The sequence below is a fragment of the Bactrocera oleae genome, chromosome 2 (assembly GCF_042242935.1).
Source record: "Bactrocera oleae isolate idBacOlea1 chromosome 2, idBacOlea1, whole genome shotgun sequence".
In the NCBI taxonomy this organism is placed as follows: Eukaryota; Metazoa; Arthropoda; class Insecta; order Diptera; family Tephritidae; genus Bactrocera; species Bactrocera oleae.
In genome coordinates this window covers 85,162,187-85,177,856 of record NC_091536.1, presented here as the reverse complement: position 1 = coordinate 85,177,856, position 15,670 = coordinate 85,162,187, and the positions used below count along the sequence as shown (strand labels likewise).

The window sequence follows — 15,670 nt, the reverse complement described above, 5'->3', positions numbered from 1 at the left end:
CATTGGCATATCACTCACAATAAATACGCTGAGAGGAAGTAGAAGAGAGCGGCTACTGGATTAAGAGATTTAGTATATAGGAAATCTAATGAACCGAGAAATTGAATGTATGGGCATATACTCTACAGTTTTTTTAAATAATAATTTATTAAGGTTTATCGGAGACTTTCTGGAACTGGAACTGGAACTGGAAGAAATTTATTTATTTAAGAGGAATTGTTCTTACACAACCTTAAGACTGTTACTTAATGAATTTCAAGGTGCAGTAGATAATTTTTTTAAAAAATGTTATAAATGATAAAGTGAATTTGAGAGATAAAGTCATAGAGATTGAGACATGAGATGTTGACCAATTACTTTCAGGAAAGGCGGAGTTTCGTAACCGGAATATGCCAAGATATAAAATTGTATAATGTTTCTATACCTTAAACAGGGTATAACAAGTTTGCCACGAAGTTGGTAACGCACAGAGGGAACCCTATAAAGTATAATATATTTTATATAAATGATCAGCGTGATGAACTAAATCGACTTAGCTATGTCAATCTGTCTCTCTGTCTATCGGTCTGTCTTATGCGCAATAGTCTTATTTTGGTATATCGATCTAAAACTTTGCACACGTCCTTTGCTCCCCAAGAAGTTGCTTATTTGTCCAAATCGACGATATAGGACAACTATTTGTATATAGCTGTCATACAAATTGATGGATCAAAATCAAGTCCTTGTACAGAAAACTTTATAACTTTTCAAGATATTTATTATACTCAAATCAGGCTACTACAGCAAATGGCTGCCATTTAAACTGACCGATGAAAATTTTTGAACGTTGCTTGTATCAAATTTCGTGGCCGGTTACGATATCAGGTTTAGTTCGACATGTAGTTCCTATAAGAAACGCACCTGTGTAGAGTATATAGCTTCGGTGCAGCCAAAGTTAACAAAAAATATAAGTTCTTTCAGTAGAGGATACAAAGTTTCTGAAAAAAATCATGCAGGCGTTCAGACAGGCTTTAAAAGACCAGTTTATATGTTGTTTGACCTTAAAGAAAAATAAATTCGGATAAATACCTTTATAGAATTAGTGTGTCCTATTTTCATCAAAATAAAAATATACCTAAGAACATATCTAAAATAAAATTTTGAACCTTCAGTTCTCTTATTACATTACACATTTGTAAAATGTCTCGCTATGCTTACATATCTATGTACATAAATATTGACTAGAGTTATAGGTATACTACTAAGTAAGTACCTTCGTTAATTATGTGCACCTTGTTCTGCATTTCTATAGCTTTCAATTCTAGTCTAGATAAAATAGAAACATTTATTACCAAAATCCGTTGCAAAGATTATACATACATATTAAAAATATTCCACCTAATCGACACCTATTTATTTAAAGATATTATGTACTAAACATACAAACAATATTTGCATGTGTTCAATGATCAGTTTGCCAAACATAGCTGGTTATAATACCGAAGAGAAATTCAGTGTAGTCTAATTTGTAGTCAAACATGCATATTAGACACTTGTGTGTATAAACAAGTGTATGTATATATGTAAATAGCATGGCTTTGCCCTATCAGCTCATTAAGAGATAGATTTGCGTATCATTTGACTGTACCAAACATTATTATTTCATAATGTCAGACATATAAATCGCAATTCGAAGCATTCAATTCGCTAAATCAGACAAAGAACTAAACAATTACTAAAATAAAAATATATAACAATCAACAACATTTCAATCAATCAATCAATCAACCAATCAGCCATATTCGTACATTCACCACAACCACTGCCGTTCGCCCATGGAAGCTCGTTACTCGTTTCTTGTTAATCGCTGTTCCACAACTTGAAATCTTGATTTCATGATTCTGAGTTGGAATTATTTCTTTCAGAAAATGAACTCTTCATATTTCTGACTCTGATCGTGCAATGGATTTGCCACTTGCAAACAATGCAATCGTAGAATGAGTGGAATATGTGGCGAACGTGATCACAACAACAAGTTATGCAATCTAAAAATATTCGAAATAAATGAAAAAGCCAAACCTAAAAAAAGAATAATAAATGAATAAAATATTTAATGAAATATCAGAAAAATTCTATCAAAAAGATCAGTTAACTCACAACACGACCATGCCCACCACGATCACGATCAACAACACTTGCAAAATTACAACAAAAGACAACATCACCACCATTTTGCCGGCCACTCACTACAACTACTACGTGTTAACTGTTATGTAATTACGTTTTAACTACTGCAAAATATCAACGTCTTTTATGTCTAAGTTAAAGAAGGCTTAAAACTCTAGCGGCAGCATTAAAATTGGTTCAACGTTTAAAATAAATAACCTCAGCGGAGTGTTGACATGACGGCTAACTGTAATATAGTAAAATTGTCGCATTTGTCAAATGTCAGATGAGGTGCTTACAAGACATATGATCACAAACAAAAATAATAATAATGAACTTAAAATTAAGGGAACCGCTCCGAATATAAATATGTTGAGGTGTATATATATACAAATATAATACATATGTACATACATGCATACAAATTTATAAATAATTGATTGTAAGCGTTATATAGTTTGTATTTGTGGGTAGTAGGCGTGAAATGAGTAAATATAGGTGAAATTCTAGGACACGTATGTAAATGTATATTTGTAGTTATGGGTTTGTATGAAAGCGCGCAGGTGGGGCTAAGCATGCATGCAACATTACTTGTATGCATGTGTATGTAATTGCGTATGCATATATATAATATATATAAGTGACTTAGAAATGCACATGTTATTCTTTAAAACACCTATCCCTATTTAATTAATTTACAAATTTAACAATCTCAACTACTATGTACTCTTATGTCTATTATGTATTCACAGTTGATTCTTGCAGTTATGTATGTATGTTTATGTATAAGAAAATTACTCGTTTACGCACTTGCTATAGCTACCTATATACATATCTATTGTACATATGTTTATGTAGACAAATGTTGTCTAGCTTTTAACAAATACTCATATATATATGTATGTCTAAACATTTGTTGAACTGCTTTTTTTTGGCAATTAAATATTAAGGAAGCAATAACAATACATCAAATTACGATGAAACTAGTATACAAATAAAAGTCTGTGGTACTTTCAAAGATCAACATCTTTTTATCTTGCTTAAATATGGTAAGACATATACCATCGGATCAAAATTGAAACAGAATTGAACCGGACTGTCACACCAAAAAAAGTAATAATAATAACGAAAAATCTATTTTATTACAAATCTTTATTACGGCCTTCAAAATAGGCTTTTTTGAGTCCATGCAAGCATCATCATCATCAGCTCCACAACCCGGTGCGGGTCTTTACTTGCTGCAATTTAATTTCTGTCTCTTGCTTGCAGCTTTTTCTATTTGTATAAAAGTAGCTTTTAAATCATCTATAGATGTCGCAACGATGTCAGCTTAAGCCAAAATTTGAGCGCACGATTGAATAGTAGGCATGAAAGCCCATCCGTTTGTCGTAGACTTTTTTTTATAGAGAGTTTCCAATTCGTAACACATTTTCTACATTCGCCATTGTGACTTTAATTAGATTTACTAATTGATTGGGTATACCAAACCCTTATAAGGCGTCATAGAGAAGCGACCTATTTAAAATATCCTACGCCGCCTTGAAATCTTTAAACAAGTGAAATAATGGGATATATTCTCCTGTGCTTTTTAAAGAATTTGTCTTACTATAAATATCTGATCGGTGGTGCATCTTTCAGTTATAAATCCTGCTTCGTAGTCACCCACGATTTGGTTCACTTTTGGGCGTAATCGTTCATGCAGAATATTGGAAAATATTTTATAGGCTATATTTAGTAGTGTTATTGGCCTATAGTTTTTGAATTGGTATTTTTCTCTGTTTTGAACAATGGGCTCATTATTCCGGTTTCCCATTGCTGTGGTATGCTTTCTAGTTGAACCATATTAAACATATGGCGGAGGGAAACACAGTCCATGTGTTTGTACAGCTCTCTAGGGCTCTCAGATTGCCTGTGGTACTTCTCTTTGCAGGTTTTCATTTGGACTGCGTCCGTTGAGAATGCCTTGTGTTTCTGTTAGCAGGTGTGTGTCTATGCGGCATATAGTTGGGATTAAATTCCGCTCTATCGCTGTTGATGCTTTTGTAGAATTGACGACAGTTTCTTGAATTGTAATTCGCTTGTAGAGTTTCGAAAGTTTGTTTGGTACCTTCTCTCTTTTTATCTCTGTGAATGCATTTACCAAGCCTTCTAAGTTCTTTGCAGAGTTCGGTAGGTGCTCTTGCGTTACGATTTAGCATAGTCTTGCTTGCATCATTCTTTTTCAAACTTGCCAATTTGCACTCGTCATTTAACCATCTTGTTTGTTTCTTTAGGTGCATTTTGCCTACAATCTCAAGGGATGTTTTCTGAATGATCTTCATTAGTTTATCCCACATCTGAGTCAGATTTCAACACTCATCCAATGTCTTTCAGTTCTTTGTTTAAGTGGTCAATGCAAACATGCCAACGCTTATACCAATTTTCCGTACACTTATTATAAGCCTCCGCTGTGATGGCCTTTATTGCCTTCTCTTGGTTTTTCGGTTTCGGCTTAGTTTTGGAGCGCCTCTCTTGTCCCTCTGATGCCAACACGTCGACTTTCAAACACTGTTTCTTTAACCTTTACGATATTGTCGGCATGAGAAGAGGTGCATGGACGACTCGCATGAAGCAAGTTTTCTATGACTTCACTACCTTCACTGAATACTTTGCGCTACGCAAATACTTATGTTTGTGATAAGGTAGAGTTTTTAATGATTCCGCAACCGTGATTCCATTGGAAAGGCAAAACTTCAAACAAACACGTTGCTCAATTTTTGTTTATATGATAAAGACGCCAGACAAACTTTTGGTAAATAAATAGGAAAACATTCTTTATCGATTCCGTGTGCTCGCGCAGTTTAAATGCATAAGTCCGAGTCTTATATTCTAAATCAAGAAACAATATTAAAAAATTGATGTAACTAATGCTGTAAATAACAATTTAGAAAAAAACAGGGTTCTAAATTTGTTTAGGTACCTCCTTGTAACATTAACGCCTGAACAAATTTGACCTTGATAAAAGGGTGAAATGTCATTTATAATGAAATGAGAATTTATCTGGGCGGAGGTGGATAACTTAAGCAACTTCTTGTGAAACATCAGTGACATCTGAAATAGTATTTATCCATGTTTCCAGTTGCCTTTTAACATACAGGCATTAAAAGATTCGTCGTAGAAAAAAAGGTCTTGATAGTCTTGATAGTGTCCATTGAAGAATTTCTATCATTTTAATAATGAGATAATGAAGTATTTCCCACAAAGGGAGGAAAATGCACATTTTGAAAGACAAATTAAAAATAGCAAGTATTCAAGAAATGCGTAAAGATCTAAGAAATCTGGATGCGTAGAACATTTTCACTAATTTGGGGGTTATATATATTTTCTCTATATTGTAAATAAAATTAAATGTTCACCTCATTACAGAACCGAATCATGAAATCATATCGTCGACAACAGATGGCGTTAACCGCCGAGTTGATACATCTAGCCCAACCACAGAACAGCAACGTTCCACCACTACCGTATCCAGCAGTGTAATGACACGAACCGAGAGTCAAACTTATGCGCCGCGAGAAACTACCGTACCGTATAGCGCTACTACGAGCATAGTCACGCAGCAACGCCAGACATCAACACCCACTTCGATTTACACGACCTCCACGCAACGAGCATCCACATCAACGCTGACAACAACAACTAGCCAAGCAACGCCACCACCTGAAATCCATTCCACAGCAACGGAACATCAAACCACACCTTATGACACCGTACAGGTGTTCAGTGGTGGTGAGGGCGGTGAACGACATCACGGCGACGAAGATGAAAAATCAAACATGATCTTCAATGGTGAGCATACATCACTGCCGGAGGAACGACCACCACCGCACATACCGTCACCACATGAAACACCGCCATACTATCAAATGCCACCACAACAACCGCCCACTTATGGCAATAATTATCGCTCCAAGGGTAAGGGTAGTCGCGTCAACTCCATCGAAGAGGAGCGCACCGCAATGATAATTGGCATTGTCGCCGGCATACTTATAGCTGTAATACTAGTAATATTACTGGTGTTGTGGCTGAAATCGACCGGTGATCGCAACTATAAAACGGAAGGGGAGAAAGCCGCTGCCTATGGGCATAATCCCAACGCGGCATTGTTAGGCAATAGCAGTACCAACGGTTCCTATCATCAGCAGCGCCACCACGGGACTCACCATCAGAGCAATGGCCATAATGCTAGTGGTGGTGGTGGTGGAGGCGGTGGCACTGGTGGCAGTGGTAGTGGCAGCATGCTCGGCGCGGCTGGCGTCAATAGTGGTGGTGTCGTCGGTTATGGTTGCATTAGCTCTGGCATGGCCAGCACCGGTGCCGATGGTCGTCCACAAATGGCTGGTCTAGTGCAGCCCAAACCGAAGAAACGAGATTCTAAGGATGTAAAGGAATGGTACGTGTAATTTTTTTTTTTGAAGTCTGCAGTGTTGAGAAATGGAGTGGTTAAGTATTTTAATATTTAATTCAAATTAGCAATAATAAAATAAATAAATTTATGGAATACATATTTAGTCAAAAGCACACAAACACCTATATGCAAACACACACATACACAAATACACCTAGTGAAATACGAATGGATTCAGAAAATAGTTTAGATATACTAATCCGGAAAGGTTGCGATTGTATACGTAGCGGTTACCTAAGCGAAATAATGGTCGACAAAATATTGAAAATTCAATACTAAAGTAGAGTATAAAAGCAAGCCAATGAAGAGAAGTAACAACAACAAACAAACAGCCAACCAAAATAAAACAAAAACAACATTTATAATATTTATGACAGTTTAAAATATAAAAATATACTAACACTTGATTATTATAACATTAATAATAACAAGTTGAACAATAAGATAACAAAAAAACTAAAACTCATATGTATGTATGTATATGTAATGTACAAAAAAAAGCAAAACGAAAAAGATAATAATCATGAGGTGCATTAGCGGCAGTTTCAGCAATGGGACAATAGAATTGATCACTTTATTCCAAAGGATCTTAACACAAAAAAAAAAAAACGCATTTTTACCAATGAAATTCTTACAAGGTCTTCAGCATCACTTCTCAAGTATAACAAAGCCTATTGTTGGCAGATTGTGGAGCCAATATTAATAAATAAACAAGATAATAATTATGGTAAAGAATTTAGTTCGGTAATTTGTTGCGGTCTCTGCAATGAGACGACAGATTAATGTTTTCAAATACTGCAGCTTTATTCTTTTAAACTTCCATAGCTAAATACGATTTGTCATGATTTGTCAGTTGTGGCTTTTAGATCTCAGCAACACTTCGGTGTTTTTTTAGAATTATCGAATACTTATGAAGTCTTATTGGAGAATAGTAGCTTCTTTGAGGCAAACTAATCTTTTAGTTGCCACTTTTTTGACGTGAAGTACTAATATCAAGAGAGAACGGGGATTATCACCTATATAATACAAAAACTTTATATTAATATTGATATCCAGATTATAAGTACATTTTCAAATAAGGATTACTTTTGGAAGCTTAATTTTTTAGAGATTCTTTTTATCCATATTAGCAGTTAATACCGATAAAAAATGTTACAAGGATTATATTATATAAGATTAATCATCAATGTATTCCAAAAGTTAAAGCTATAAAATATAAAAAAGATTTGTATGTTCTTTGTGGGTTGAAGTCATTTATTGATAGAATGTATATGATCCTGTTTCGATTGTCTGTTTCGGCTGCTGATGTTCCGAGTGAATCCAAGTATTATTTTGTGTTATAAAGCAGTATACTTGCAAATCCAATGGGTTTCTTTGTTGAAAAATCCGTTAGTAACAAGTGTATGGTTTAAGTTGAGTATTAGTGAGCAGGAAATAGAGCTAGTGGCAATATATGAGTATGAATATAATACTTAATGTGAAGTACATATATTTAGAATAAAGAAAACTACGAAACAAATGTAAGGAAACACTAAAAGTCGACACCAAAATCGATTCAATTAGGTGGGCAAGGAGTCGAAGATTTATTAAATAGACGAACTAATACACTTAAATGTACTTGAAACCGTGTTGGCAATAATAATGACAGAAATGATATAGCAACGCATTACAAAAAGGTTTTAGAAAATAATTGCCGTCTAACGGTGAAAATCTATGGCTTAATAAATTATATAAAAATACATAAATAGACAAAAAAAAAACAATACCAAGTAGTTCCAAATTCAAGCAAATCTATATGAATATTTAACCAAATTTGATTCGTTGAATTCTTCATGTAAAGTTACAACAACAAAAAGCAAAATTTAAAAACTTAAATATATATATATACATATGTATATATAAGAAATGTGGTGCTGTAATAATGTAATATTTAGTCCCAAATTATTAAAAAATAAATTCAAAATCTTTCATTTAGTAAAAAAAGAATTCATAACTTAATGCTAAAAACCAAAAGTAAAATACTATAACAAGCAACTTTAAAGAAGGCACTTATTATAGTGATATACAATATACATATTATAAATATAATGACAGAGAATCCGTGACAAAAAATTAAATTTAAAACTAACCATACTAAAGCTATATAATAATCACTTATAATATTAACTATTGGCTTTGACACTGCAATTACAACAAATAGGATCATATGGAAAACAACACTGTGCTAGACGATTCTCTCGACGCGATTTACACGTCACACGCCGATGTACATATACTCAGTCATTCGGTCGAATAGCTCAAAATCACGCAACAAAAAATGGCGGGCTTACTGCACTTACTTACATCGTTCACTATACACTCCCAAGCACACACACACACAACTTTACTAAGCTACACACGCGCATATACATATAGCTCATTATTTGGTCTCTCGTATCCGACGCCGTGTTGCGTTATCTTTGTATGTATTAAGAGTATGAAGGTAATATTGCCAGTGTTCATCGTATTTAACTTTTTTACAATTTTTATTATACAAAAAACACCGTATCAACTTATAACAGCTATTATAATGCTAAATATTTTACAACAACAAAAAAGTGCGTGTTTGTATATCGTTTTTTGATGCTAAATACAATAGAGATTTTTTTGAGTTGGTTTTTTAAGAGTTTTTGAAAGACTTTTTGTCTACACTTAGACTTAAAAAAATGCTTAACTCGGACATATCAAATGCAAAATAAGACATTTTGAAATGCAAACATTTTACTAAAACTAAGCGAAATAAATACAAATTAAAACACAAAAACGAAACATACAAACATACATACACGTGATCACTTTCAGCATGCAATTATTCTCATCCTACTAACCCTGGGTCCAGCTTGAGGCAGCATAGTCAGCAAATTTAAATTGTTTTATTTTTAATTGTATTAAAATAATGTACTTGCATATCATTTTTGCTTGAGAAAAGAAAGTAGATTCATACCAAACCAACCTAATCTAATTTTTTTGAATGAAAATTGAAATGAAATGAAACTATGAAATGTGGCCTTTGGAGCACTTAATTTATCTTTGTTCCCAATTTAGTAAAATTTTTTCTCTAATGCGCCACTTCAGCGAGTATTTTTTTTATTTTATGCAGAACATTGGGTACTTAACAGTAGTAGTTAACAGAAAAAGCAAGCTTACATGTAAGCCTACATGAGTTCCTCGTACTTATCTGCTCGTCCTATAAGTAGATTGAACATATTGTATATATACAATAATGAGTCTATTTAATTAATTTAAAACAAACTAAAACATAATTATATTTCCGCCTGTTATACATAAGTTCTCCAAAAAGGAAACTAACTATTACTTAAGCATTTTTAAAACTTATTTATTTATGGAGAATGCGCCTATGCGCATGCTCTATATAACCAATTGAAAATATAATTTAATTAACGTTTAAATACATTCTTTTTGTCTTTTAATCCCGGAAATCTTAAATAAAAACATTTATCTTTTTTTTTTTTGGATTGAAAAAATTAAAAAGAAATGTTAAATCAATTGAAAAAAATTATATTAATTGATTAAATTTAGAATGAAAAGTTTTAATATATTATATACTTGCTATCTTTGTAAAAGGAAAGCTTATTTTTAATAAAAGTTAAACAAAGTATACCACTTTTTACATTTAATTACTTTTAATTATAGTGTTTCAGTTGTAAATCTTTCTTCTTCATCCCATTAATTCTACATTTTGGTTTTAAAAATATTTTTTCATTTGTAACTCCAATTTTAATTTTGATTTTTGGATTTAAAACTAAACTCCTAATTTTTAGTTGAAAATTTTGAGTGAAAAAACCTAACTTCCAATTTTTAATTTCGATTTGAAAATACAATTTTTAACCAAAAATTGTTTAATTAAAAAATTCGCAACCCTGAATATAAATAACATTGATATATTTGACTGTTAACATTTCATTTTTGTTAAGTTGTAAGCAGAAGTACTTAACATTATATTCTCTGCTATAAAATTACAACAGTAACTGTTAGCATTACATGTTCTGTTAGACTTTATTAAATCTGGAACTTCGTAAACTTATTATTATTATTTTTTTCTTTAACTAAGAGATACGGATACTAGAAATTTAAACTACCAGTTTGTAATTGACATATAAGAATCCAAACAACATACTGATATTCAAAAACACATTGAAACATTGATATTGTACTCTCAAAAAATTGTTTTTCAAAAAAAAAAAAAATACATATATATATAAATTTATTTCATATACTTGTTTCAAAAATGAAATAAGAAGATGCTTAATACGGATAGTTTCAAATACTTTTTTTTAATACATTTTTAAATAAAATGTGAAGTAACTATAAGGTAATTATAATTTTTATCACTAAATTTTAATTGCTTTCATTTGTCACATTGACACTTCAGATTCGGGATATTCACCAACACTCAAAAGTGCTGGAATTTCTTAATTTCCATCATCTCAGCACATAAATTTAAACTAGACACTTTATCAAATAAAGAAAATATTAAAATTTTTGACTTAAAAAAAATAAAAGTTACAGTAATAATAATTATTATAATATGTGTGAATTATTGCATTAAACAAGTATCTAAACATTTGTGCACCCGAAATTGTCGTTGAAAGTCGAAAAAAAATTTACATTTCTCCGAAGTTCACTTTGCAAGTTTTATTAATTAATGTACACGATGGAAACTGTTAGACAATGGAACCGAATTGCGAAAAATGCATAAAATAATACTTTATATTTTACTATGATATCTTATTGTTGCAATGTATGTACTTAGAAAAAGTATGAAATTTAAAAAAATATACAAAAACACTGAAATTTCTCCTAATATTTTAAAATGAAAAATAGAAATAAACTATATATACATATATAAAGTTGTGGTTGCCACATATTTTGGACTCCATGCAAATTTACCTCCGAAACACACGCAACACGCGACTATATCTAGGTAAGCACGCCCAGTTATGATATTGCACAAGAAAATCTGCATTTATTGTTATTTTCATTCAAGCAAATTACCCGAAAGATAATTACGACCAAATTTCATGTAAATATTGTATTATATTCATGGAGCGAAGAAAAAGATGAAATAGAGTTGTGTGACAACGTGCAAATGTGAGTTATGAAATAGACAGGCCATTAGTCGACCTAGGCTTATTTGAAAACTTTGAAAGATGAATATTTGTTTAAAGAATGGCATATGGGTTAAAGACACTTGTAGCTGCTATAATAGAAGTATATATATTAAATTTATGAACTTATTTCATATATTTTTGGAAATTTGACTCGAGCGATAACAAAGTAAATTTTTTTTGACGTTTTCAAACCGGTACAGAAGTGTAAATATAATTTTTGTAGTGCCAATCGTGATGTATTTTCGGGTTAATAGTGTAACTTGGATTGAACACGGATTAGGTTTTTAATTATTAATCGCTTTATGAAAAATGAACTAGTAGTAAAGTATAGGGTCAATATAACCCAAAGTCATTGCCACGGGTTAAGCCTAAGACCCTAAGATCTACAATCGCTTTTATCAATAACGCGGGTGCATAATGTACCTATGTACTCAGATACTAACAATAATTTTTCGATAAAACGATCTACAAATAATAATTTGACTTCGTGAGGTTCAGAATAGCCACGATTTGCCACTTAATAAGCTTATAATAGTTTTTAACTAAAATATTTTCTTTTAAGTTTCTGTAAATTTCACTTTTTTGTCAGCTAATTACCCGATTTATAAACTAATTTCCACGAACAATCTACTACAACACATTCCAGGCAAAATGTTACTCATACACACTGGATGCCCCAGAAAGCATGCAATTGTATGTGCACAGTAAAGCCTTTGCAATTACAACTGAACTTATTAGTATTTTGAAATAAGTTGTACAAATTACATGCAAAGTTTTTCGGTTTTTTTTTTAAATTTAAGAATGCGATAATAATATAAACAATTACTTGTATTTATATGATTTCAATGGAATTACCTAAATGTATGTATGTAACATTGATTAACAAGTATTAGCTTAAAAAATAAATTTAAGTAAGAAAGGTAGAGGTGAAACTAGGAAAGTAAAACAACAGCAACAACAACAATATAGCTATATACTAAACGTACATATATGGACAGGAAACAAAAATCTATGTGCACATATGTATAGGTAAAGTGTTGATTACATATGTGTAATGTATATGCATTTGTATGCAATTTACATTTATACATATATACGAATATGTTAGCTGATAATGGAGAATACGGTTTGGAATGTTAATAAATTGACAAATTTTCACTTGCATTCAGAAGTACATATGAAACTTTACTCTAACAACCATATATAGGCTTAAACCCATTGTTATTTATTATTATAACTATATATATAATATATAAAATAAAAAATGTGTAAAAAAATATCAACTAAATATATATATATATATATGTATGCATATATACACATACCATACATACAAACACATATTAATACACACATGATAAATTACTTACATACACACGCATATACTTACTTACATACTTATAATATATAGGCCGCATATAATGAATGGCAACAGAAGTACGCGATAAGTTGAGTAGACACAAATAAATTAAAGTATATATACATAGGTACATACAACTAAATTACACAAACATCACATATATATATATGTATATATACAATAATATATAGTATATATATATGAATACAATATATGGTATATCGTATGTAGCGGCAGTGATTGTTAAATTGCTTTGTTTGTTTGTATTAGATTTTATAATTTATAATAATAAAAAAAAGATGATGAAGAAAACAGAATGACTGATAAATCGCAAAAATAAAATAAATCTAATAACAAATAAATAATAATAATAAATAATATTTATTGAAAATATTGTTGTTTTTACAGTAAACACAATTGGTAAGGAATTAGTTGCACACAAAAATCGAATTGAATATTTTATAATTTAAAGTTCAGGGAATTGTATTCAAATGGTTCATATATATAAATAATAATTTGAGGAATGCTTGTTGAGTTATTTATTGTGTTTATTAATTTTCGAAGTCGATCTAAATGGGCCCTCGATTTAAATAGTTAACTTACGTGTCCTTAATTTAGGTTTGAAGAACAAAAAACTGTATAGAAACAAGTAAGGAGAGGCTAATTTCGGTTGTAACCGAACATTTTATACTCTTGCAACCTGCAAGGATCAAAGCCGGGGAAATACCTTCAGGTGTTGGCAATATTAAAAAATGTAGCGAAATGGTTCAGTTTCATTTTTCAATGAAATGATGAATGGATTACAATCAAATTTGGTATATTATTAACAAATCTTGAGAGCCACTTATTTGTATTAATATATTTTAGTTCCAGTCAGCAAAAATTATATTAAAATCATCCTTCAAAGATTAATAAGTGATATAAAGTCAACCGAAGAGGCTAAAATTTAGCATATTGATATGAGGTTCAGACTGAGGCCAATTACATTTATGGTATATTGAGCGCCAAACCATTAATATAACCTTTAAAAAAACGTTTCCACTTAATTTCATTAAAATATCATAAATTTCGACCCTATATCTAACTCGATTAGTTTTAGGTGATGCAAACATACATGTTGCAAGAGTATAAATATATGCAATTATCTGACCAATTGTTGTGCTTGCTAAAAAAGGTGAAGAAGTGTCGTTGTTTTCCTCAAGATTCGTTAAAATATATATATAATTATCAGCGTAACTAAGTCGATTTAGCCATGTTCGTCCATCAGTATATACGTGAAGTCTCTAACAATTTTGAAGTATCGATCTAAAATTTTGCACATTTCTTCCCAGAAGCGCCGATATATGACCACTATAGGATATCGTTGCAAACTGATCGAACAAAATCAGATTCTTGTTTTGAAAATATTTATATTTGATAAGATATATTCACGACATTTTGGATAAATTATTGCCCAACGCAACGCTACAAGTTTAGAAAAAATTATTCAGATTAGATTACTATTGTATGTATATCGGTATCGCACAAACTAACCGATTAAAATCAAGATAAAGATCTTCATAAAAGAAGACAATTAATTAAACTTCATTCCACTTGAAGGTTGTTGATTGTGCGTTGAATCAACAACTAAATGCGTCAGAGACATTACATTTTACATCCTGGATGGCACAAGAGAGGAGCCGGTGTTGAAATTGGACGATGAACGTTTTACCGCCCTCTTTTAGGGAAAATCACTTACCTCTAGACCTGCCCAACCGATTTCAACCAAATTCGGTACGTAAGATTCTTTTAAAATTCCTATGTCACAGTACAAAAATTGAAATCGTATTACAACCACGCCTACTATCAATATAAAAATAAAAAAAAGATTTTCGAAAATGTGGGTGACTTTATACCGCATTGATGGTTTGTGAGGTATCTTAATGAAATCCACGTAGTATTTTATTAGTACTTCGTATGTTAATAGTATGTGGTATTGGCGAAAATATATATAAACGGGTCAATACTACCCCCCAACTCCCATATAATGATTTTCGTTTTTCTAACAAATTTTATGGCGAGTATGTGGGTCAGTTAGTTTTATTTATATATAAAATTACTTTAAAATATGTTCTCAAATATACCTGAGCAAGGTCAAGATTAATGTATTCTGCCCGTCCCTTTCTCTGCCCCCAATATACCCCATAAAATGATTTCCGTCTTTCCACCTGTATTTAAACCATTCAGGTTGGTCAATTCCTTACTTGTTATACTCTCGCAACTTGTTGCTACAGAGTATAGTAGTTTTGTTCACCTAGCGGTTGTTTGTATCACCTAAAACTAATCGAGTTAGATATAGGGTTATATATATATAGATGATCAGGATGAAGAGACGAGTTGAAATCCGGGTGACTGTCTGTCCGTCCGTACGTTCGTGCAAGCTGTAACTTGAGTAAAAATTGAGATATCTTTATGATACTTGGTACCGTAAGACGGTTGGTATTGTAGATGGGCGTAATCGGACCACTGCCGCGCCCACAAAACGCCATTAATCAAAAACAAATAAAT

At 31.7% G+C, this 15,670-nt stretch overlaps 1 protein-coding gene and 1 long non-coding RNA gene across 6 annotated transcripts in view; one reads left to right on the top strand and one right to left on the bottom strand.

The window, feature by feature from the left end:
- Nrx-1 (Neurexin 1) overlaps window positions 1–10,130 on the top strand; it is a 32,408-nt gene extending 22,278 nt beyond the window's left edge. For 3 of the 4 annotated variants that reach the window (XM_036361347.2, XM_036361348.2, XM_036361346.2), the window contains exon 20: window positions 5,551–10,130. In XM_036361347.2, coding sequence (XP_036217240.2) covers window positions 5,551–6,587 — 1,037 coding nt within the window. In that variant the 3' untranslated portion in view covers window positions 6,588–10,130. Of the gene's footprint in view, window positions 1–1,904; window positions 3,164–5,550 lie in introns of those variants that run through there. The other variant, XM_036361349.2, reaches the window with a different exon arrangement.
- Window positions 10,131–13,485: 3,355 nt separating this feature from the next.
- On the bottom strand, window positions 13,486–14,982 carry LOC118680649 (uncharacterized). Of its 2 annotated transcripts, XR_011394939.1 has the most exons (3): window positions 14,862–14,982; window positions 14,657–14,749; window positions 13,486–14,587 (listed from the first exon to the last, which is right to left on the bottom strand). It is a non-coding gene; the product is annotated as an uncharacterized lncRNA (long non-coding RNA). The 2 variants fall into 2 exon arrangements; XR_004976266.2 differs by lacking the exon at window positions 14,862–14,982 and having other exon boundaries at window positions 14,657–14,791.
- Window positions 14,983–15,670: the final 688 nt, after the last annotated feature.